The sequence below is a fragment of the Plectropomus leopardus genome, chromosome 15, assembly GCF_026936395.1.
Source record: "Plectropomus leopardus strain MGB_pleo_1.0 chromosome 15, ASM2693639v1, whole genome shotgun sequence".
Lineage (NCBI taxonomy): Eukaryota > Metazoa > Chordata > Actinopteri > Perciformes > Serranidae > Plectropomus > Plectropomus leopardus.
In genome coordinates this window covers 32,952,355-32,978,380 of record NC_142190.1, presented here as the reverse complement: position 1 = coordinate 32,978,380, position 26,026 = coordinate 32,952,355, and the positions used below count along the sequence as shown (strand labels likewise).

Below are 26,026 nucleotides of genomic sequence, written 5' to 3'. Positions count from 1 at the left end.
GCACACAAAACAGTTGGCTACGGCTAGGGAAAGATCATGTTTTGGTATAAAATACCTGGTTTTAGGGATATAATCACTGTTGGAAAAGCAGCAATGTCTGTAAAAAAAACACTTTTCATGCAACTATCCTTATTTACACATTATGATGTGGCTGATATGCTGAAACTTAACATATCAACAATGAGGTGATTAACATATGGTCTGTTCAGACACAAAAACACTTCTCTATGGTTAGGAAATATCATGTTTTGGCTTGAAATACCCAGTATTGGGGGTACAGTTCCCAATGAAAAATCTGCAATGTGTCGGTAAAAAACAACTGCTTTTTACGGCACTATCCCAGCTGGAAGCCCAGTGATGGGTTGCTACAGAACACCCACATTTATTGCCCCCCCTGAAAAAGCAATAATGTTTCAGTAAAAAACAACCACTTTCTGTGGTAGTATCTTGGCAGCAAACACAGCGATGTCTCAGTGAAAGAAAAAAACAACAGCTGCATGTCGTGGCAATTTCCATGCTGGAAACACAAAGACTGGCGGCTACAAACACCCAAAAAGCTGCTGGAAACAAAGCAGTGAATCGCTAAATCACAGCTGGTGCTGTTGTTTGTTGGTCTTGAACAACAGTCTGCAGTGGCCTGTAAGCTTAACAGGCAACACACCTAGGTAATAACCCATCAACCCTCCCCTCCACGTGCCAATGTCAGCTCATATACTATGTCACTTTATGAACAATGATATGAGAAGAAGAAGATACAAGATGTGCGTGCAGTTTTGCAGCAATACGGCACATACCAGCCTTCAGCTAAAATAAACCAAGTTTGCTCCTATATAGCTGTATGAGTTTAATGCATTTTTGTAAATGATCTTGTGTAGGTTAGCTGGTCTGGGGGTAGTTTGATACAATGACTGAGGCTAAGAGACGGAAGAGGTTGGTGACAGAGGAATTTAAGAAGAGAAAAATAGAGACTGAGGAAGAAGCCAGACCCTCAATGAAATTATCTTTTGAAACACAAACAAAACATTTCCTTCCATGTTTATTAAAGGCAATCATTTTTTTGTTCTGTTCAGAAACAGTCACTTGTTAAGCAATAAAAGCTAGACCAGTCCTGTTGAAAATGTATTGTCAGCTTGTCTTTCCACTAAATAACAGAAATGTCATCATTAAGGAGTCTCGATAATAGTATCAATATGAATAAAAATGAACGATCCCCATCCCTAACTCATAGTAGCTTCATATTTACAGTCCAGACATTAGAGTCACAGTGCCCCTTCTTGTTGACATGTAGCATACAGCCTGCAGAATTCTAATGTTCACAGATGAGAGCAGCCAGAACATTGTGTTTAGAATGCTAAGTGGTCTGCATACAATCAGCTTTAATAAACACAAGAGTTAAGTAAAGACCTGCAGATGGAGAGCAGGTGGAGGTCAAGAGAAACGAGTACTGCAATTGCAAAAGTTACATTTTAATCATCTAAAAAGTTGCATTTATATGATGTTAAGCTGGGAAGAATCGCCTGAGGTACACGATTGTACCTCCGGTGCATAAACTCATTCTGTCTGACTGAAAGTTGTATCCTGGTATCAGGAGCTCATTCACATGCTATCTTTTGCAGGTGTACTCAGACACGGCTCAGCTTTCCCCACAAGGGCTCCTTGTGTATTCATTTATTCTGCATTTCCATATGAGGCCGCTGCAGGCCCTGATCTGTGAGCCCAGTGAGGCCGGGGCAGCCTATGTGCCTTACTGCTAGTGAGCCCTCTGATCCAGGCAGGGTCAAAGACTCGGCCCGAGCCAATGAGAGCACGGGGGAGGGGGGAGCTGATGGTGTCACTGAATGCCTGGGAACCTGTCACTTTGTGTCAGTGTTAGCGTCTACATCTGGCCCGCTCTCACTTTGACCTCAAGCTAAGTACGACTAGCTCACAGGACTGGACCACAGAGTAAGAACAGCAACTTTTATTCTCCCACCTCACACGCAGCGCCTTTCGCTTGCCACCATGCTAGTCACTGTGTTTAGCCATCACTTCACATCAGGAAACTCAATGATTCCATATTCACTAAATGGCTGTTTAGGAAATAAGCATGTCTAAAAATACTTATCATGAAAACTTGAAATTGTTCTCTCAGGACACAGGTCTCAGTTCTATATCTTCTCAGTGAATAAATTCAGTTGCTCTATTCTCCATTTAGGCTTTTTACTCCTAATAACATTACAACAGGAAATTACGGTTGGTATAAACAAAATTTTCAAAATGTATCAGTTTTTCAAAGCAGAAAGGTGGACTCCAAAAATGCCTATAATATTATTTTCTTGTCAACTCCTGAGAGCCTGACAAATATCTTACACACTGAACTTGAATTTTGCCATATTTGTTGCCAACAAACATGTACTGACAGCATTACTGTCCACTCTCTGCACACCCTAAAATAGTTGGAATCAAAGTTGTAATTATATAGAACAGACACTGACATTATTGGATATCAGGAGTGTGCGTTATATCACTGTTTATATTATATACTGCTTTACAAATAAAATAATTTTATTCCCTTTAATACTAAACATGCTGTAACACACGTTTCTGCAAAGCACTGATATTGCACATTATTATGCAGTGGATATGTTGATACTTTACATTTCAACAATGCTGTGGTTAACGTGGTTATGTTTAGGCACAAAAATGACTTGGTTATGGTTAAGAAGAGATCATGATTTGGCTTAAAATATGAACTGGAGCGCTGTTAATTTGAATGGTTTTGGGGCCATAATCACCACTAGAGAGGCAGCGATGTCACAGTGAATAACAACCACTCTTCCTACCACTTTCCCTACATTTGCATGTTATTATGTTGCAGATACATTAAAACTTTATGTTTCACCAATACTGAGGTTGGGTTGTTAGGTTTAAGCACAAAAACCACGTGGTTATGGTTAAGAAAAGATCATATTTGGATTAAAATTCCCACTTTCGGGGGTACAATTTCCATTGGAAAAGCTGCAGTGTCTGTAAAAAATGGACTGAGGTCAGCTTCTTTCCAGGTCTGCAAGGGAACAAAACAGGGCTGCTATTTATTATAGCAGTAAACAGCTAGCCGAAGCAATCAGAGCCAACTCTGGTATGAAAGGAGTAAGATTGCACCAAGACCACAAACGCTTGATTTTTGCAGATGATATATTGGTTGTAATGTCACACTCCCAAGACTCAGTTGCCCCTTGACTCTGTACAGTGAATACACTCTCTGAAATTTCAGGGTAAATTCAAGTCGAATTTGAATAAATCTGAAGTGGTGCCCCAGTATCACGATACTGCAAAAAAACAAGACTACCATGAATGGAGATCCCAGTGGGTTTATAAAAATATGAAATATCTTGGTATACTGCTAAACCCTGGACTTGTCAATATCATAAAGAATAATTCTGACCCATTCTTGCAGAAGATTCAGCTGTTCTTTAAGTACCTCTGAATGTCCATATAAACACCTTTAATCTATCTGAGGCTGACAAATATCTTGAACACAAGACAGGTTTTCATTACAGATTTGCACACAACTTGAGCAATATTTCTGAAATGTCAATAAAACACAATGACGAGATGACTGTGTTTCCATTGAGTGATGTTCTGCAACGTCTTTTCTGGAGATAACATTCCAAGAAGCATGGTGATGGATGTTCAAACATTAGCGGCTTCATTTCTATTGCAGCCACCACACTAGCCGTCATTATGTACAATCCAAGCCCACGTAGGTGTATGATGGCGAGCCCCTTATATGTGGGAGCAGCCACGTATGAGGGATTTCTGGGAGCTGATAGTCCACAATTTCACAGAGTAATTGTGGATTCAAAACTTGAAGAGTTATGTGTTGTAATAACAGCTCTTGTAGATCCTGCTGCATCATGAAGGAGCCAGTTCCTAGTGACAAGCACATAGCCATAGCATCATGTGACCTATACCACCCAAAAAAGTGTTTCCATTGCAGTTTTGCCAAATATGGCTGTTTCACATTGCCTGAAATACCACCTCATGTGATCGTAAACATGTTTTTGTGATAGATGGGAGTTTTTTGGGAACATGTTGACATGTTTCCATTAGGCCTATTTTATATTTACAATTTCAATTGGCCCACTTTGCAGGTTACTGGAAACCTGCCTACTGTCACACATGATTTTTTTTTTCATTGAGTTTTTCCATATCTATTGCCAGCAAAACATACATGCACTGACAGGATGCACTGTCTACTTTCTGCAATATCAGTCATAAAACAGATGGAAGTGGCATTGTAACACTATATAACAGACACTGACTGACTGCATGTCGGGCATTTGCATTACATCACTGTTTTATATGCTGTTGTACAAATATAATTCTTTTAATCCCTTTAATATTGTATTACACATGCTGTAACATAACTGCAAGACTGATCACACAGTCTGCTGATGAACATTATAAAGAAATATTGTACTTGGACAATCAGTGTACAACCTTTTAAACATGAGGCTCCTGATCTTTAGCTGTGTAACCTCTCATCCTGCCAGCTGATGTTTACTGAAAGATGTTCAATGACAATATTACTCATTCATTTAGTCATGTGAGCCATCTTGGCTGTGAGACAGTCTGCTCCTGGTTGCTGTATGGTCGCAGCAGTCATGCATGCCAATGGAGACCTTTGTTTTGTGACACAGTTTCAGGCAGCAGTATGGAGTGAATGAATGCTTAATTAAACAGAACAATGGTTGAAGGCTGTTGTGACTGAGGACACAATAACCATTGACCCCATACGTCGTGGAAGTTAGACCTAAATCTATTGACGAAAAATGCTGTCACGAGGCGCTCATGGAAAACATGATACTGCAGAGTTATATTTGAGATGCAGTGTAATTTCAGTATTGCACTCTCTGCTGAAACACTGCGGCCCCTCCTCTGCCTGTCTGAACTTGAATTATTAGCAACGTGACTAAGTCTGTCACCTGTGCAATGATATGAATTCTGTTTCGTGGAAGCCAAATGCAAGAATTTAAAGGTCCAGTGTGTAGGATTAGGGCAGAATTGAAACACAATAATCATGACTATGTTTAATTATGCTTTCATTAGTTTATAATCACCTGAAAATAAGAATTGTTTATTCATTCATTTATTATCCGTAACCGCTTATCTTCTTAAGGGTCACAGGGGGGCTGGAGCCTATCCCAGCAAGGTGCAGCCTGGAAAGGTTACCAGACTATCAGTTTAATGTTAGTGTAAGTAGAAAGTTTAACTATTACTGCATTGCTTTTAACTGTGAGGATTCAGTCACTGTAAGCAGGCAACAAACTAACAGCTCTCCAGTTCATTTTATTCAAAGATATGCAAGTCGAACTGGTGCACCGCGGTTGCAAAATGTGACTAAATAGTCACAGTCGGAGCTCTGCACGTACGAAAACCTTGTGTGCTCACATTACCACCACTACAACTCATTAAGTTATTACTGTGACCATGGTGCTGTTTAATGTGATAATTTATTTACTGTAAGCTGTAAGCTTAATAGTATTTGCAAGTTGCACCGGTGCTCCAATGTTGCAAAATGTGACTAAATAGTCATGGTCTGGAGCGCTGCAAAAGCACTGCTTTTTGTGTGTGTGAGAGGCAGCAAGCTCTAAACGTGAGCGAGAGAACCAAAGCGAGTCTCAGGCCAGTGGCATGAAAATCACTATGTGACAATTTTTACTTGATGTTCGTAATAAAGTCATCTAATACATCCCACGTGGAACAAGCTGCGATACATCAAGTATATTTGATACATCACCCACACACACTGTGTAATTACAAGGTGTTTCATTATGAACTTATAAAACAGTACATACTATGTGTTCACTGTGTCAGTGACTATGGTGAGGTCCATACAAAATCTAAAACAAGAGCTGGATGGGACATAAAAAACCTGTCAGTAGTGACACATGGCAAATTTCTGTGTCAGTCTGAAACTCCAGCTGATGCCGCAGCAGTTTAATGATGATGCAGACCATTGCGGGTAATATTCTGCAATTATGTTCCTGACAGTGAGAACAGGTTAGCATTCAAATATCAGGACACTATTAATAGCAGCTGTCAGCACCAGCCAGAGCCCCCCACTGTCTGCTAATTGGTATCCCCCCAGGTAAGAAGTGTACACAGCGGTAGCTCTCCCAGCCTTTCACAGGCACACAGGGAAGCCTTGACCATACTTCATTATCAAATAATCCGCCGCTCGTTTCTCTCACCCAGGTCAGCCTCTTGAGGGAGACAGTGAGAACGCCTTGTCAAAACAGATCGAAGCATGAGGCCAAGAGGGTGAGCGGGCCTCCCCTGGCGCAGCATCTCTGTTATGCGAACAATCTGACATGCCACACATGTTGGATGTCCAAATGAATTGGGGAGCTCCGTGGCGTCAGCTTAAAGGAGGGGGGTGGGGGCAAATTCAACTCGCTGCAACAGTTTTTTGGGCTGCAGTCACAGAGTCAAATCCCATGCTTGAATTGGAGCTGCTACCGCAAAAAACTGTGTTAAATCACGCCACACTCTGTGCCAGAATTAGCTCCTCACCACACTCTGCACAGATGGCATCAGCGGCGCTCATTGCAAATGCTTCACATTCTAGTCCAGGCTGCCTGACCCCTTCCTTAATCCTAATTAGGAATGCAATTTCCACGCAGGCCTTTTTCAAGCGTGATGAAAATAAACATTTGTACGGCTGCAGCAGTGGCTTATGGGTAGTATTATCTCATGATTCCAGGAGTCTACTGATTGTGACGGCATTTTAAATCAATCACCAGAGCAGGGTTTTATAGGTGACTATGGCTACTGTGCACTAACCAATATCCCCCCTGCGAGTCAACAATGGTCAGATAATAAGACATGATGGTAAATCCCTGGATAACATGCTGCTGCCTGTCCTCTCAACCAGATATGCCAAAACCTCCCCCACCGCGTATACTTACACCCTCAATCACACACTACACTACGCACACACATTCAATCCTCAATATTCACCCTTTCCTAAAGCTTTCCATCAGCATGTCACAAAGGATTAACCAATAATTCCTCTATAACATAGAAAGATTTGGAAACGCTCACATCTGCAGATATCGGGCTAATCTGGATGCTGGAATATTAACATGGCTCTTTTTTCTTTTTTTTTTTTTTTTTTGACCAGCCAGCAGTTCTTTTACCTAATAATGTTCATTGGGCCGGCACACTGACAGAGAGATGAGGGGAAGCTGAGCCACTCTGCCACAGCCTGCAGAGATAAGCGCTCATTGTTGAGTGCGTGGACAGTAAGCGTAGCTGACCACGATGAGCTAAGGCTCAACTGACAACTGAACAATAATACAACAGCACACAGCAGAGACATGTTGACTTAGCAGGTCCAAAAGGTTTAATCTGCCTCGCTTCCTGCGTGCTCCAAGGATGCCCGCTGTGGGCTGAAAAGAGCTGAACTGAAAGGGTGCAGCCTTTAGGGACACACTAACTTTATACACAACTCTGCTGACTTTTCTTTTTAACTGTTTTCATGAGTTCTATATTCCCCCGACCTGCACGTCTCTCCAGCATGGACAGGAGCTCAGTGTTTTTTTTAATGCGTCTGCACTGGGAGTCATCTCAGCTAAATGACACTAAGCAGCTAGGCATGAATGCCAACAGACAAATGAAACAGTGCATTGAACACACACAACAAGAGCGAGGCCAAATGCACTCATGTCTTGAGCTGTGTAGTTGCACATTTGTAGCACTCAGGAGCATAATGTGTGAGATGGCAGCAGGAAGCTTATAAAGTCTTCATAATAGGGGCTCCCAGCAGCATTCAGCACAGTCATCAAGATGCTATCAGCTCGGGAACAGCAGACCCAGGACAAATCCCACTGTTACTAAAGTCTACTCTTATAACAGTGGCATCCCACAGCCCAGCTTATTAACCAGCCTTTGTTTTCTCTCTGGAACAAAAGCCATGTTGTGCAGTGGAAGTCGGGATGCTGGAAAAGCACAGCAATAATTCACATGATGCATGTCTGATCACTGATGGAGCTGATCATTTCAGAAAGCCTCTCTTTCACAGGTTTACGAGCCATAAAAATGTGTTCTTAGAGCTCTTGTTTATGTCACCACAATTGGCGTGATTTTTATTTTTCCAACAGATGACTCATAACTCTTAAAATAACCTGTTTATGTTCTAAGAACCACACACAACATGCCACTGGATTTGAGTGTTTCCCATAAGGCTGCATGATGATCAGTCAGGAGACCTCTAAGGTGACTGAGATGTTTCAAGTCTAGTACAGGTATTAGTTATTGTTTTTTGTCGCTAGTTTTGGTCCCCAGATTTTGCCACAGAGTGAGCTTTCTTGACGATACTCTTTGGTACGGGGAGCTGCAAACAGTCACCATGTTCTCATTCCAAGTTGTCACTTATTGCCGCTTTGTTAGTAAACTGTCGTTATCCTCCTGTTACGAACTGACACCGCCCTGCTAACCACCAACCAACGTCCCGCTGAACGTCCCCTGAATGTCCCGCTGAATCCATGGATGTATTAAGAATCTGGATACAGTTATGGAAGCAGACCTTGTTCATTTATCTGAGAGCTGATCATTGGTGAAACAAAAAAAGCTTTTTTTCTGTGTATAAAATACCCGGATCTACTGACCCATGCACACTAGAGAGTTATAGTGGCTGAGCGCAGCCAAGCATGGCCAAGTGTGCCCCAGCTACCTAACTTCCACTGGCGGAGCCACTGACTTCCTGTTTAGCGCTTCGCTATCTTAGATGGCGGTCTTAAAAAATTTAATCTTGGGGCTCTTTTAGACTTTCCAAATGTTATCAGACTGGATGGCTTAAATCTCGACAGTAAAATTAGTTACCCGGACAGTGTAATTACACTTTTGGCCACTATGTACAATTTGCATCAGAGCCCTGTGCACTTGTTTGAATTTAAATTTAAATTCTGACAACAAACAAACACCTGAATCTGAGTCGACAGGCATAATTCTGAGTGGGGTACAGCTGTTATTGCTGATATACAGTTTAAATAAGGTCCATCATTAGTGAGGGCTCTACATTCGAATGTAGTCTAAAAGCTGCTTAAAGAAATAAAAATGAGAAGACAGGTTGAAAAGAAATGTAATCAGCCTCTGATTGCTGATTACATTTTAATATGTTCCATACCACACAGAAGGGAGTGCCTGCTGACTTAGTGAGGAAAAAAATCCAGTCAGTCAGCATGGTCAAGCTAAGAGTCAAAGGTCAAACAAGTTACTGCTGCACAGATTTACTCTTTGACAAAGATTTCCTTTAAAGCAGCCCCTAACAAACTATGGCAACTGGCCCGCATGTTGTATAATGCTGTGGGAAGCAATTCTAACAGTTTTCATTGTTCCTTAGTAAGCGCTACTGTGGAGTACATGAGGAGGAGTGCAGAATGTGAGGTCGCCAAAAGTGTGTGGCCGTGTGGGGATGACTGGTCACAGGTGAAATGAGCTTTGACAGGCAGGCGTGGTCGAGGGGGCTGGGGGTCACTTAATGCCCCCACATGTTTTAAACAGGACTTTCAGTGGAGAAAGTAATGGCAGAAAGGGTATGATCATTAAGAAAAAGACAAACAACTTTCTGCTTTAAAGCTATTTTGGAAAGCTTTATGGTTGATGTGCAAACAATTATTTATTGACTTGGCTATTTTAACCACTGCAATTAAAAATGTAACATTTCTACATGTTTTTAAATGATATAAACATAAAAGTTTGTATCTAGTCTGAACTTGTTTATTCACTGACATAACTCCCAATTAAAAGGGTGGAGCTGCATTCTCATAAGCCACTGAAAACAGACCTCCAAATTCCATTTTGCAAGACACATGACTGAGGATAAATAATGACTGTGACTCATTTCAAAAGACAGTTGTTTATGGACATTCTTTGCCATTCATGTCCAAAAAAACAAAAATAAATATTGAGACATCAAAGTGTGCAATTTCTAAGCAAGAATTTGCCAACCAGCAAGCCCCCTCCAACAACAAATGTGCATAAAGGCATACTCTGCACTCACATAGTTTGCACAGGCTGGCTGAGCTTTCAGACAGGGAATGTTGCTTCAACAACAGCTGGGGAGGGAAAGCATCTGAGCCCCCCCGTCCTCCAACCCCCCTCCACTGGAGCCGCGCTTCCATCACCTGCTCACAGAGGAATCCTTGATGGGTTTCCGTGGGAAATACCAGACAGAGGCATCAGACAGCCCAACGTAGGAACATTTCATACCTCCCATTCTGTTTCAAGGCTCAAACGTGAACTGTGGCACCACGTGAACGCTCACACAGGAAGTGAAGGTGTGCTGTACACAGTCACAGAGTGACCTACAGGTCCGGGAAACAATGGCAAAGTTCCAAAGTGCTTTCATGGTAAGAATAAAGGACAGCTGGCGACCTCTTCACCTGCTGTTTGTGCCTGCGTCAGACAGGTCTGCTCTGCGGTTACTTGAATTTTTTTTCAGTTGAATCTTTTTTTTTCCTGGAGCTAAGAATGCTGGAATATTTACTAAACAGATTATAATGCACTTTCTATAACGCAGATCTGAATGTTCCTAGTCACCTCTCTATCAGCTCTGTTAAATTTGTGCTACATGTTTGCTAATTTTTTGCTTAATGTGCAAGTGTTTGCAAGTGTTGGTGCTTTTTATGGTTGACTTTAGTCAATGGTGGTGTGTGGCGAAGAGTAACTCATCAGGATGAGGAAATCAACTCACGAGGCTGTAAACTCTCCTTCTGATGACTTCTAGCTAGTTAGCTACTAGCTAGCCAGGTCAAAATTTGCAAACACCCAAAAAGATATTAAGAACTGTAATATCTGTTGGATCACTGAAACTTGGCTAAATCCTGGACAGCGCCATACAACTAGGTGATGCTTTTTGTATACCCCAGTCTGACGGAGCAGAGGACTCTGGGAGAGACGGAGAGGAGTGTGCTTTATAGTGAATAAGGACTGTGTGACAGTGGGAATGAGAGCTGCTGTCATGTTTTTGCTGTGCCACTGCTAATGGAGGCTGCAGGGAGGGCTGGTACTGCCATGTTCAAGAGAAGCGACCATGTCTATGTCTTGTTGAGGTTGGAATGTGTAAAACAGTAAAATCTTGGGCTGCCCCTTGAAACTTGGAAATTTGCATCATCGGTCAGAGACCCTCGGTTGAGTGAAACAACTTCGAGTCAAGTTTTGGCTAGTCAGTGTGCTGTGTATTGTACTTCTGGGGATGTTTTGGTCCCCAGATTTTGCTGTGAAATGAGTGCTCTTGACTTCCACGCTACTCAGTGGAGCTGCAGACATGCAGGCAGCGGCACAGAGGAAGAGAGAGGAGAGACCTTCTGCTTTAAAGCAATTTAATACGATACAGTCTCTGGTTATTGTTTGATATCTAGTGTTGACAAAAAATGTTGTCACACATTTACTACCCGTTGTTTACAATATTATGAAACTGCTGCTGTCACACTGAGTGTCCTGCTGAGCCCGTTCAGACTTTAACACTTTGTATGGAAAACAAAACGAACTGGCGAATGTTTGGAGTGAGCAGCCAAATCCGATTCGACTGACATAATTCTAGTAGGATACAGCCCTTTTTAAATCATACCAAAAGCAGAAAAAATGGATAACTAAAACCATCCAGAAACATGGACAAACAGACGCACAGAGCAAAAGGTTAAAAGAACAAATAAATTATTTCTGGTGTTTACATGCTAATACAAATCCTGCACATATCGGGTGCTTTATCCAGAAAATCCTCACCTCATGAAGTTTATCTCTGCCAAAAGCATTCAGATACATGCAGCATAAATGAGTAATGATTCAGTCGTGTGCAAAATAGCCTGTTAACTAATTACAAGTGAGCCACAGTGTGCAGAATATTACATCAATAAGAAACCGCAAGCAAAACCGAGTCACTAGTCAGCCTGTTGGCCCCAGTAAGGAACATCCAGACTGCAGTGAATCCGATGGAAGTGTGCTGAGCAGGCCCAGCCCTGATAAGCCATGACTACCACTGATTGGCCCGACGCCAGGCTCAATCTGCTTAAACGCATCCATCTCGATGCTGAGAGGAAAGCAGTATAATAGAGCAAGCATAAGTGCCTGAGTCCCATTCATAAGGACTTGTGGTCAGATGTGACTGGAACCTTTAGCTGGGATACCAGCACATCATAGCAGCCCTTCACTGCTCATCCCTCTCTGCAGAGCTCAGCTTCTCTTACCACGCTAACAATCGCCCCAAAGGAAGCCGCCCACAGATGCGAACACTGATGATCTTGAGTGTTGATGATCTGAGATAAAACTGTGCAGTCGCTCAGTTCTGCATGAGTGATCCTCGGCGAGGGAAGGGCAGGACGGAGCGGCGGGGGTGTGAGTGGGTGATTCATTACAGCGAGCACTGGCCGAAAGGAGGCTCCTCAGCACGGAGATACAGATTCCCTCTGAAAGTGTGGTGGAAGCTCGTGAAACCATAAGATCATTGTTCTCGCCCAAACCAGACCGTGCTAGAAAAAAAATTGCTGTGAGGGAGCTCCAAGTTCAACTTTAGGGTGGAGTGCAGAGAGTGCAGGGGTTGGTGTCCTGTTGTATGCTTTCCCTCCTGTTCACCACCCACAGAAGGCACACACATATTCTGAGGCTTCGTGTGTGCTCTGTAAACTTTACCCCTGCCGACTAAATGGCTTTTGTTCTCGTGTTTTCTGCAGTTGTTTTTTATTTTCTCAATAAATTATTTGTTGCCTCTTTGCTTTTGTATGCTGAATATTTTAGGAAGCGCACATCTGTGCTCTCTGCATTCCTGGGTTCAAGAGGAGAACTTTGAGATTTGGCTTTGTTTGTATATATGAGCAAGTCAAGACGCAGATTGCAACTAATCAAGATATTAGTCAAACACCCGAGGAACAAGGTAGAACTGTGTCTCTGCAATTTCTATGTTTCTAAGTGTAAAAACTGTCCTGTAGGTGCTCTATGGTGAAACAGCTCCACCAGGATCACTCCAAGTGGTTCTCAAGTTTCAATCAAGACTTGATAAAGCTAGGATTTTAATGTCAAGCAGTTTATCTGCTAACAAGTGTGTATTTTATTATTGTTATTGAAAAATTAATATTAAACTTGATCTTCTTTTAGGTACATTGTGTTGCAACATTTAACATAAACTAAAGGGCACACCGACTACACTCCTCCTATATAAAATATTTAGATAACTCAGTGCCTCGTTGATAACATTTCAGCATCAGACGTTGATGCTCACTTAGTGCTGACCCCCTTCATTTTACCCAGCAGATGGGAAGCAACTTTACTTTGTCTTGAGGAGCTGCAGTATGTATTTATGGACAAACTGACACCTGATGACTTTACTGTTCATTTCTTCTCCGAGCACGCACACTCACTCACTCTCTCTATCTCTCTCCCTCTCTCTATACGTGACACGTGACCACACACTTGCAACGCACACACGTGTACAGACAACCTTTGAATCAGGATCTGAATCGTTCATACGCTCTGAATGTCATTACAATTACATAGATTTGACTGCATTTGTTTTTATTTTGCATCTTTCCACACAGTAAGGATGGTTTTGGAAAATCATCCCAAGTCATTTCAACATGGTTAGGATTAGGCAACAAAAGCATGACAACAATAGAAGAAGAAGAAGAAGAAGAAGAAGAAGAAGAAGAAGAAGAAGAAGAAGAAGAAGACATGAGCCTATTTTACTAGTACATGACAATCAATGCCTGACGACAGCAAAAGCACATCATTAGATTAAGAAAAAAACATAGTTTGGCTCTACATTTATATGTGAAGAGAATGCTGAGCTCCCGGGTGAAAGTCCGGAGCTGGTTAGACCAATCCACCAACCCTCCCGTCCGCCTTGTAGCAAACTTCCAGCTCCTTACATTAGGTTTTTAGCGGCAGCTTTTTTACCAGCAGCGTTTCAACCTGATGATGTCAAGTGGTGTATCATACTACCGTGACAGGTTCTCTCTGTCCACATTACAAACTCTTGTGCTTGATGGTGTATCATACCGCAGAGAAAGGTGGCTTTTGGTGTCAGTATCTTACACCAAATTAACTGACAAAGCAGTGGTATTTAACAACTCTGGAATGAGAACGGGCTGAAATCCCAAATGATACGACTCATGGGTACTTTTTAAGCTCTGATAATGACCATTATATAAATATAGAATTCTGATTGGAATTGGAGCAGTCATGTGAAAGGAAGTGGCAGAGTAGATAACATGGTCATTTTGGGAATGACTCTGCTCTCTTACAGGATATGAGGGTTAATGTTGAGAAACTGACAATTTAGGTTAATTACAATCTTAATGGCAAAAGAACCAGGAAATCCCTTAACACAGATGGGCATGGAACTTTTACTGGCTCATCCTCTGTTTCTTGTAATGTCATTTCCTGTTTTCCATCATTTAGGTCAATCCAGAGTCCAGTATATTGAAAACAGATTTAAAACATTCTGCTTCTCTAAGCGCTGCTGCCTGGTGGACAGTCTTGTTTATGTTAATGGTAACTTCAGTCACCATGTAGGTTCTGTAGATAAAATTATAGGACGAACACAATTTAATACTAAAGTTTGTGATCAGCTCTGAGGCTTGGCCATCTGGAGTGACCTGTTACAATTATGACAAATGCCTGACAAACCACTGAGTCACCATGAAATCCACCCAAATTGCTTTCTCCTCTTTCCCCTCTATTGCTCTCTATGACACAGAAACTGAGCACATGCAAAGCCCCCTCGATTGGAGCTCAGACAGGGGCCAGCAACCGTGTTACAAACTCGTCGCCTATGTCTGGCATCCTGACAAATATCTGAGGCACTTACTTACCCCAACTATGCCCTCACACACATGTGGCAACAGCTCTGTGTGTGCTGAGCTGCTCCCTCTAGCATGATTCACAGCAAAGAATAAAAAGCATGGCTGACTCGCGCACTCGTGATCTTTTCTGACAGAATCAAGAAATTCCATTAATGCTCCCAGATATCGCCCATTTCACCTCGCTTTAACTATTTATTCCTGTTCCATCTCACAATGCTTTGAATGAGGACACTTCTTCACACGGCCCGTGTGAGTGTTTTAGTGGACGCAGAGGGAGAGGACTCACATGGAGTTCTCCATGATCATCCTGTTGTTTTCACCATTTGACCTGAAGCCACTGGTGTAAGAGATCAATACCATTCAGATCAATGCCATTTGGATCACTCTGTACCAAAAGATAATTTGGCAAGCTCTAAAATAGCATAACAGTGCTATCAATTCCAGTTCAATCTCAACATATTTATCACTAAGTAGCCCAGAAGGGATAGCCTTCACACCGTATGGCCAGTTGGTCTGGTTACAATCTGCCAACTCTATCTGTGTAGTCAGCTGAAAGCACACATACGTCTGACGGTACTGGTGCGCTTTTTTGCATGACAAAATATTACTTGTATATCAGTCATATCAGTCTACTCTCATTAACTTTTAAGGGCATAGTTCAAAATTTTTGGAAGACTCCCGTAAGTTAAGCTCCCAGTCAAGAAAGAGTCCTCCCACCATCAAATAATCTCCTGTAAAATGGAGAATTGTGGTCAACAGTAAGACATACCATGTTAACTGGTAAGTTTATAGTTTTTTACTATAGGTATCGCTTTCATTTATTTAACAAAACATTATTTAGCTTTACTATAAAAGCACTTAAAACTTCATTATAACATTATTGTATTTACTTAATTATAGCAATAGTTTATTTAACTTGTATTGTAGTGGCTACTTTATTATAACTGTAGTTCAATAAATAATTTTGTATTTTAGTTGTTTACATTAGTTTAGAGAATATATCGTGTATTGCAATACATCCTAAAATATTGCAGTTTTATCTATTTTTTTAAAGCCATATCGCCCAGCCCTAATATGAAGCTTAAATGGTGGTAGCTTTATATGACAGTAATAAGAGTCAAATCGATCTGTTCATGTAATTCTCTGCCAGAAAGTGAAAATATTGAGCTACTCCTTTCGTAGAAGACTACATATCTTTCGGACCAAACAGGAAAGGCCTCCTGAGCGCTTAAGTGTAATGTCTTGGGACTTGTCACAAATGGTCAGAGTGACATTTGAATTCCATTAGGTTAGAAATAAAGTATCAAACTGCAGAGCAGGCTGAGGCAGCAAACTCATTTGAACCAAAATCTAATTTGTGATTTATTTGGACAGTCAGCAATGTCCTATATTATTTTAAGATGAACTTGAGCTGGTGTTAAGAATGACTGTGGACAATGCTGAGCTTTTACCTAATTGTACCTCAAATAGTGAAGGTGTTCCTGAGCTGATGAAGCCACAAAGCCGACAGAGGACCAGCAAGTACCATCTAACAGAGGAATCAACTGCGTCATCATTACTACTCTCTCCCCCACACACAAGTCAAGTTAATCATCACTAATAACTCATTTGGATGAGCACCAAGATTTCTGTGTCATGTCTGACCCTAAGCATTCTGAAATCCCCTCTCTGCAAACTGTCCATCCAAGTATAGAGCTACTGAGTCCCTCTGTTAAGAGATGAGGCTTCAGATCAGAGTGTGACATGCATTTCTAATCATGTTTACTTTGTCCTTTTCAATTAGAAAGGAAGGATTTTTGGACGTGATTGTCATAAGCTATATTGGGTGCTTGCTGAGTCTGAGAATGCCAGGCCTGCCTGCATGTAATAAATAATTTCCTCTTTTTCTTTATTTTTAAGTTGAGAGTATCAAGGTCTCGCTCACTGACCGTGCCCCATCTATCATTCCTGCCCTAAGCTGTTTTGAACCTATTTGGCTCAGCCTCCTCGGAGGACACCAGTAACTCACATCAAGTCCCCTGTCTGACATTAAGTGTCACTGCTAAACTGGCTGGATTTACCCCAAACTATTAGCACGATCTCCTGCCAAACAGCCTTGTTTTACACATGGACATCACAGCATGTTCAATTATTCAATTATTTCAGAAAAGGAGATGTTATGTGCTTTTTATTTTATTAGCCACATGTCTGACAGGTGCATCCACACTCCTCACAGCCTCCACATGTTTCAGGCCTGACATGAACCCAAAGATGGTGGATGTTAGTGTGGAAAAGCCCAGAGCTACCAGGTGTAAGAAAAGGAAATTAGCTTGAACACAACTGCTCCTGATCAACAGAGGAAGTTGTTGTAGTGGTATACCAGCTTAAGATCTCCACACACTGCAGCCTGTCTGTTATTGCCTCAAAAATATTAAAAATGTTGAAACTGTAAACAAGAACCACACTGTTATTCTCTTCTAAAGCTATGAAAAAAAGCAGGGGACTCCCAAAGACTCTGCACACACATCTGCCAAAAGTCATTCTTTAGCTTCCTCAACCTGTAATGAGAGGCAGGACATAATGTTCAGCATCTCTGGGAGCTGTAGGTGGAGAGCTGGGGTCTTGTCTCCAAGGCAACACATACACACAGTTGTGTTTATGGTCGCCCCACGCTTCCCCCTTCTAATTATTGTGGCAATGTGTCATCAGATGAGTCAAATTCTATTTCACTGGTGGTTTATTAATCCAGAGGATGAGATTTACAAGCGGGATTTTTTTAAATTAAAGACTGCACATCTAATTTTGGACAAACAGGTCAAAAAGATTGTGCAGTCATATTTCCTTTTGCCAAGAAATGCCTTAAAAGTAATTTTTAATCCTTAATGTCCTAAAGTTTTATTTCTATTTGTAACTGAAATTCTGTCAACTCAAAGGAAGGTTAAAAGCCTGTCTGCTGTTTCAGAACGCAGCAGCAAAGCTTTTAGACAGACAGGCTACCTTTAGAGTTGATTTTAATATTTCAGTTTGACATTAGAGCTCACCTGGGTCTTATTATTAGTCCTTTAACCCTTTGAAACCTGTCTTCATTTCTTTTAAAAACACAGGGAGTATAAGAAAATGACCTGATGATGCACATGAAAGGAAAAAAAACAAATAGGAAAGTAGAAAACAAAAACAATAGAGCGCTGGGTAGCTCAGTTGATAGAAGACACGCCCCATATTCAGAGGTTATGTGTCCTCCTCATCACAGTTCGAATTCAACCAGCGGCCCTTTGCTGCATGTCATCTAAACTCTCTCATCCCCATTTCTTGACATCTGTCTTGCTGTCTTATCGATTAAAGGCCATAAAAGTGCTTAAAGATAATACTAATTCTGAACTTAATCTTCGATATCAAAATGTACTTATTTTTGTAATTTGCAGGGTATTTCTTGCCAAATAGCTCATTGCCTTTTTCAGGTGTTTTCCAAAAAATAAAAATAAAATAAAATAAATAATAAAATAAATAAAAATCAGGTTCTAAAGTTTAAATGCTTGTGAAAGGCATCGCACAAGAAAAATGATGTTGATCCAGGTTTCGGAGGGCCTTACATTGTTGGGTTGAGCTTATGTAGTTTTATTTCCATAGTAGCTGCTATCATTTACATTTAAATAAAAAGTTTCCTGGACATGAAAAGTAACAACAACAAAAAAAAAAAAAAAAAGAAAGAAGATGAGGTTATTTGAGATCTTGTTCAGCTCATACTATAGATGCATTAATGGTGGGTCCAATGGTTTGGAATGAACTGTGATCAAACACCTGAGGTTGTCAGATGACTCTGCCTTGTGGCTATTTTTAGACAGTAATTGCCCTTTTGTTACAGCCTGGTAAACAAAAGATGAATCCGGAGCGATTATCTGGTTATGACTCTCAGCGGGAGCGCAGCCTCGAGCTTTTTCCTCTCAGAGCGACAGCAACTCAGCCACATGTACTTCATTGCCTACACCATGTCATTAATGAAACCCCTAATTATTTCACTAAGCTGACAGCATCCCAATGTTTGATCAATGGCGGTCTCTTTTGACCTATTGATGTACTGAGTCAGTATCCAACAAACACACGAGTGGCAGGACTGCGATGGCGCTTCCTCCCTCCAGGGAACATGTGACCACAGATAAAGATCATCAAACAGGAAACCTCTCTTGTGCTGCCCTGAGCTCAGGCACACAGCACAGAGGCATCTTAGAGATTATCCTGTTGATCTGGAGTAGCCTAAACATCCAGTGTAATCATGTCTTGTTAAAACAAACAAGCACTTTAGCCTCCTTTTCAGGAAGAGCCGTCATTTCCAAAACCTCATTATCCTAAACAGGACGATGATTACTTTATGTTTAGCGTGAATCCCTCTCCTTTGCAAAACTCTGATTGTAAATCAGACAAGAAACACTCCCTCACCACACCCACAGCTTTATAATATTTTCATGTAGAGTTTTAGTAAGTCTGTACTGCCTGGAGGCTGCTTCTGCTTTATGACCAATGCTTCTTTCACATGGCAGTCTTATTGACATTTGAAGCACGCACATGCCATTCCCATACGTGAGCGCGCTAGTGTTTGCCTTTCAACCTCGGCATCTGCTGTAGCTTAGTGAAAAAGCAGGACAGAGAGCTGAAGCCTCCTCTGTATCCACTTAAAATGGATCTCTTTCTCTGGAAGTATACCGTCACACCCTGCTTGTTTTCTGAACGCCTTCGACCAGCAACACTGCTGAGCTTTCTTCACAACTCTGCCTCTCTGCTCTGACCTCAGCTGATTCATCAACAGGGGGCCCTTTTATCTCTTAGGAAAACAGGTGGTTATGATTGTTAGTCTGTGCACATATGATGAGGAGGGTTCTGCCTCCATGTGTTTTCTATTTGGAATGCTGCATTTGCTAACTCAGGTTTGGGAGGGACGCAGCAGATATTTCTGGTTACGCCTGCACGCTGCTCAAAACACCACCACCCACTCCTGCTCAGCTGTTTCAGGTCATTCCACAGTAAGAGCATGTGCCACTTTGACTTGATCCCATGGAGAGACTGTTGGTGAACAGATATCCACATGGCCGACTACTGCCATTAACAGAGAAATATGACAAAAGTGTGTGACTGTGTAAAAGTCCTTACACAACAAGGCATAAACAAACCCTGAACTGCAGAATTCCTTCCTGCTGTTACAGCTGAGTAGAGGCCAAAATGACAGCTATGATTCATGTGCTCAACCCTGTCTTCTGGAAATTTAGTTGGTTTATTAGTATACTGTTTTCATAATCACATTGTGGTGACGACTTGGCAAAGTGCAGGACCGTGTCACCAGAATCCTGCGAGTCCAGATTCCTGTCTCATAGGTTTAGGGAGATAAAGCTATTTGTTTAAGGTTAAGATGGGGACTTTGGTTAAATGGTAACAAAAAGGTAATAATCAAAATATTTCCAATCTTGCCGGAAAACAAATGAACTACGCTCTCAGTGAACATTTTACGGATACATTTAGAATCAACATTTTGGGGATTTGCCAGGTTCATTAGTTATCAACATTTACTCACTATTTCAACAGAAAACGTAATTCACTTGGCAGCACAGTGGCCAGAAGAAAATGTTGCAATTGTACGTTTTTGCAAACCAGTATTTTGTATGTTTCATACATATCATATCAACATTTCTTAAGTGATGTAGCAAATGAGCTAACAATAACAGCATTTACACTGCCAGGTAAAGGCGCTAATAGCACGCTAGTATATGATGTCCAATCGTGGAAAAAGGGGACAGACTTGTCTCACCTCTGAGCTGAAAACAGACATAGTAAAAACAAAGTCTTTGTAAAAAGACAAAGCCGGAAAGATATTTTGAAGATGTGTTTATGCATGCGACCCACCATGGTAAATTTAAAAAGCAGCTGTTAGCAATGAGCGGCTAATACAAAGAAGAAAAACAGGCTGCTTTTTCAGCTGCTTTTTAGCCCTCAAACATGGGTGATTTTAGCAACTTATCGCTGTTTTTTCAGCAGGGATAGTACAAGTGGTTGTCTTTTACTAAGACATCGCTACTTTTCCAGCCATGTTTTTTCACCCAAAACTGAGTACTTTAAGCCAAAATGAGATCTTTTCCTAACCATAACCAAGTGTGCCCCAACCTTACCACATGTTAACCACCTACAATAACATTGTTGGAATGTTAAGTCTCAATGTATCCACTACATAAATACATGCAAATTTAATGCAGAAATGAACAATGCAGCATTTTTCTTTTCCGATTGGGTTACATTCAGCATTTTCTTTCCCTTAAAAACATATTTTCTGTTTCACATTAGCTGTAAAAAAAAACCCAATTTCCGGGCGATGGGGCTGATGTGTTATGTCACTGACACCTCTCACTCCAGGGTGTCTGCAGAGAGGAAATCCTGACTTGTAACAAACAAATGCTTAGCAGCGAGGGACTCCTTTCTGTTGTCTGTCTCTGTTTTACTCTGCCATTTACTGTCTCTGCAGTAAAATGTCAGACTGTATGTGACTTGCCCACAGGGGCCGTACATGCCATTCAGAGAGTGCTCCAAACATTTGCTCACAAGCTTTGGGTGGGTAGGGAAACATCTGACAACATGCACCTCCTAAGGGAGCCACTATCCACAGTTATCTTGGGGCGCACCGACTCCTGTCGTGCCAAACGGCTATGCCACACATGCAAAACAATGAGGGAAGTGCAGACACTTGACTCTAATATAGACAAATATTTGAAGAGTGTGCTGGGGAACGTCACCCGATGAGCACCCCAGTTGTGTGTGGGTAAGCGGATGTTCAAAGCTCTTTAAGTGATGCAATGACTTATCGGCAGAGAGCACACAGGGGAGCCTCAGCAACAATCCAGCGGACAGCTTTCTCCCTTATCTTATCCAGTCTGATAAAGAGAGGGCTTGAATTAGATTAAGCTGGCAGCCATGAGTGAAAACAAAGGATAATGTCAAGTCATAAAAATATCAATTCTCCACTAAGATAAATCAGTTTCAACACTTGAGCCAGTGTGAAAGCTGGTAAATCAAGCTTAAAGCAATATTTATTTTGTGCGTCCCTTTTTCATATATTAATTGTGAATAATTCTGTTTTTACAAATGTATTTCTTATAAAGATTTACGTTGTTGATCCACATTGTTTCAAAAATGCAGCAATAAAGTCTGAAAGATGTCCACAGGTGCTTCTTAATAGAGAGCAGTGATCTCAAAGTTTATATTTGCTTGGTATTAATCCAGTCTGAGCATCTTCCAAGCTCCCACATATCTTGGCCATGCTCTTGGCAGGAGGCTTCTGGCAGATGTCCTCTTTAAGTGTGTACCTCTTTCTTTGGAATATTTTAAGTGAAATGGCTCTGGTTAAGCCAACAATGGAAAATGTCGATGCATTCCATTAGATCAGATTGGAAAGTCTGCTGGAAGCACGCGTACTTAAAATAACAATGGCCCTCGTCTTTCGCTGTGCTGACAGATGACTGGGCTGATATTTGCAGCTATGTTGAGTCGGACTGGGTTTAGCCTTTACTTGGACTGGCTGGGGCGACGTGCCCATTAAGATGATAGCTACCAAAGAATGTCATGAAAATAACAAGCACATCTCACAGACACATAAGGAACACAGAGTGTGACCTACAGAACAAGAAGCGAAGCAAACGACACATTCCGTCCTGTGAATTTCTTCCTCGCGTTGTAAAACATCAAAAACTAAATTTGGAGCAGAGCTTTTCCAAAATACAAGACGAATTCCAATTACAGTCAGTTCCTATTAGTATCAGTACCACATAGAAACTCACAACAGGACTTGTGGCCAGCTTTAGTTTAGCCAGATTTGTCCTGTTTCTAAAGACAGTGGTGCTGCTGGCTGGGAGCCAGTCGGCCACATGGCTAAGCCCTGTCCAGCCAAGACAAAAGAAATTCTTAAATCTACGCCAGCCCACTGCCCCCTCCTGAAAACGTCAATTGTGCTGCTACCATGCCATGTCACAGATTTACTCAGGGGAACATCATTAAGAGTACTGACTTTGAAATGTATCGCCTGAAAAAAAAAATCCCGCACAGCCTCGAGGTGTGTCAGGAGAGACAGTGCTGATAGCACAGCAACAGATTTCAAACAAGCTCTGCTGCTATTCCTAATTAAAGCAAAGAGAATAAGCCAGTTGACACACGTGAGAGATCACAGGAGGTTCTTATGTCTGTACTTCTCTTTGATCTGGAGGTCTGTCCTCTCACACCTTGCTAAGTCCAAGAGAGAAAATCAACACAATTCATGCCAACTATTGTAGCAAGATTATTACAGCCATTCATGCATTAACGGGAAAAGAATACAAAGTTTCTACATTTAGTACTAAAATTTTCTTTAAATTGTTTCTCAAAAACATTTGTTACACTGCACAAAATTTACAACATCCCTGCTTTAATTAAATTTAAATAGGATTTCAGATGTTTAAACCTGTGGCCAGGCATAAAATATATTATCTGTATCACACTGTAAGATCTGACAAGTTGAGCTTACTTAAAATATTAATAGAATGATATAATTTATGTTTACTTTATATCGCATTGTTAAGTTTACTCAAAATTTAGCTGTATTTAGGCCTACATAAATTTGTAAAGTTGTTTCAACTGAAAAAATCCCTTGCTCTTTCTAAGTGTGAGCAACTTGACTCAACTTGATCATTACAAAAAGGATTTTGCCAATGATGAAGTTCAGAGATTTGTGAGTTCTGTTTTCTTCACATATTTAATAAAGTACAAATATGGTCTGGTTTGCAACCAAAGAATACAAACATACAGTAAACTTGGTTAACTGGAGTTGCTACAACTTAGAAAGATTGATTTAATTCAACTTGTCACTTTTAAGTTTCAACAACAACAAAATCAAGTCAATATAACTAAATCTTGTGTAAATTTACATGTACATTTTTTTAAGGCAGTCGGTTTTCTGTATTTTTTTTTTTTTTTACATGAAATCCACTTGTCAGTTTTTACAGTGCAGAGATGCAATAAAGGACAGCAAATGTATCAACATTTACAACAGCCTATGCAAAAATAGTTTAAAATGGTCCTGATTTTAAAAACTGCAAGGCTATAAAAGTCTTAGAGCAGCTGAGACCCTTCATCAGGTTAGAAGAAAAGAAAAAAGAACAATAAAACCATCTTGATTTATCCAAAAAATAGATTTAAAAAATCACTACATAGCTCAGCAACAAGTGACTTAACCCTTTGAAACTTGAGCAAACTGGTTTTATTGCTTTCAGAAGGCAAGGAGCAACTTAACATGACATGGCCAAAAAATTAGCAAAAATAGTAAAAAAAAAAAAAAAAAAAGTTACAACAGAAATATCTAAATTATAACTAAAATATCTGAATTACCTAAAAATAAGTGAACAAAAAGTACTTATAAATATGGTTTTCTGAGATTTTTTCCCCACATTTTTTGGATCATTTTCTAATAATTTGCCCCTATTTTCAAAACTTTTTTTTCTTATCATCATTTATTCATTTCCTCCAATTTGTGGGACGTTTCTTACCAAGTTGGTCATTGACTTTTTCCCATGTTTTCGAAAGAAATCGAACCAATCTGCTCAGGTTTCAAAGGGTTAAATAGCTCCTGAAAGGCATCTAAATGCAGTAATAAAACTGATGTCGATCCAGGTTTCAACGGTGCTTTTCTATTAAAGATGTTACTGTGATTACACTGGCGAAGTAAATAATTGACTTAGTTTCACAGGTAATTTACTTTAGCCTGCGTCGGCTCGTGCGTTCAAATGAAACTGAAGTGCTGCGATGTTACAGGTGTGCGTCCATCGCTTCTGACCGTCTGCCTGATACACTGGGGTATTTACGGAGTCTTTTCTTTGACAGTGGGCGACTGAAACTAATCGATTTTCCGCCGGCTGTTGGTGCTGAGCAGCCGCGCGGTGTTGCGGGTTGAAGGGGTCCAGCAGCAGCGGGAGGAGGAGGCGGAGGCGGCGGGGGGAGAGCAGCCTCGCTGGCCTGGCCGCCCGGTTGGCTCCTCCCGCGGACAGCCTGCTTTATTCCACCGCAGGAAAAACCGTTATCTCGCATCACTACTTCCAACATCCCTGCCATCACCGCGGCTCCTAACCCGCGTTAAATAGTTAACGGCACGAGCAACCAAACTGCCCTCATTCATATTTAATTCACAAACACCGAGTTTCTCTCCAAACTTGAGAGGTAGAAACTTTTTTTCCGAGTGAGGACAAACGTGGTGGCTTTAACCGCTCTCTGAAACTAACCGAACTGATGCAACATTCCGGTCACTTAGCCCTGCTGTTTTTATACATTCACAGTTTATTATTCCACATAAAGACTTAACAGCGAAGAAGAGGGATGGATTTGGGGAATAATGGCTGCTTTAAAGCATCGCTCGAGCTGGAACGTAGCTCCATCTGCCAGTCCTGCTCACTAAGTTGTATCAAAAATGGCGACTATATGCTATGTGCCATTTCTTTAACAGAATTAATAACTACATTTAGTCCTCGTCAGAAGGACTGGTTTTATTGTCAGTCCTGCCTTAGTTTAGTTGTGTCCACACACGGTTAGTTCTTCTGAGGCACTACGTGTGTATTTGTTGGCTGAGGGCGCCGTCAAATCTCCACCAAACAAAAGCAGAAGTGAACAGCATTTTGCGGTCACGTTCCCCGAAGAGAAAACGGGAAAATAACAGCGAGTTAACGTGATTTGAGTACTTACAGTGAGTTGAGAGAAGAGTCAGGAGGCAAGCCAGACGTGTTTTCGCCATCTTGGAGTCGATGCAATGCTCGGTGTGACTGGCCGTACATGCGCAAAGTAGCCTAAAGAGCTTTAGAGGGGATGGAGAGAGGGAGAGACACACTGGCACACACACACACACACACACACACACACACAGAGAGAGAGAGAGAGAGAGAGGGAGGGAGGGGAGAGCGCATTATATTAGGTTTCCATAGCTACCGAAAGCATCACTCACACAGTGCAGAATTTATAGTTGACACAATGTGGGAGGCTTTTACTACTGAGAGGTAAGCAGCAGCTGGGAGCTCACAGAGGAAACCACCAGCTTCCAGTCTCATTTGATGGGAGCTGGAAGAGATGAGTCGCAAAGTATATAGAAGAGATGAGTAAGAAAGTATATTTATAGACCAAATTCACAGTTTTCATTATTAAAATGAAAACGAGAAAAA

The 26,026-nt window shown here is 41.2% G+C and overlaps 1 protein-coding gene across 1 annotated transcript in view; it reads right to left on the bottom strand.

Moving 5' to 3' along the window:
- Window positions 1–25,698, bottom strand: part of jam3b (junctional adhesion molecule 3b) — a 50,176-nt gene extending 24,478 nt beyond the window's left edge. Inside the window, exon 1 of the mRNA XM_042499969.2 lies at window positions 25,557–25,698. Coding sequence (XP_042355903.1) covers window positions 25,557–25,605 — 49 coding nt within the window. The 5' untranslated portion in view covers window positions 25,606–25,698. The remainder of the gene's footprint in view (window positions 1–25,556) is intronic.
- Between the last annotated feature and the right edge of the window lie 328 nt (window positions 25,699–26,026).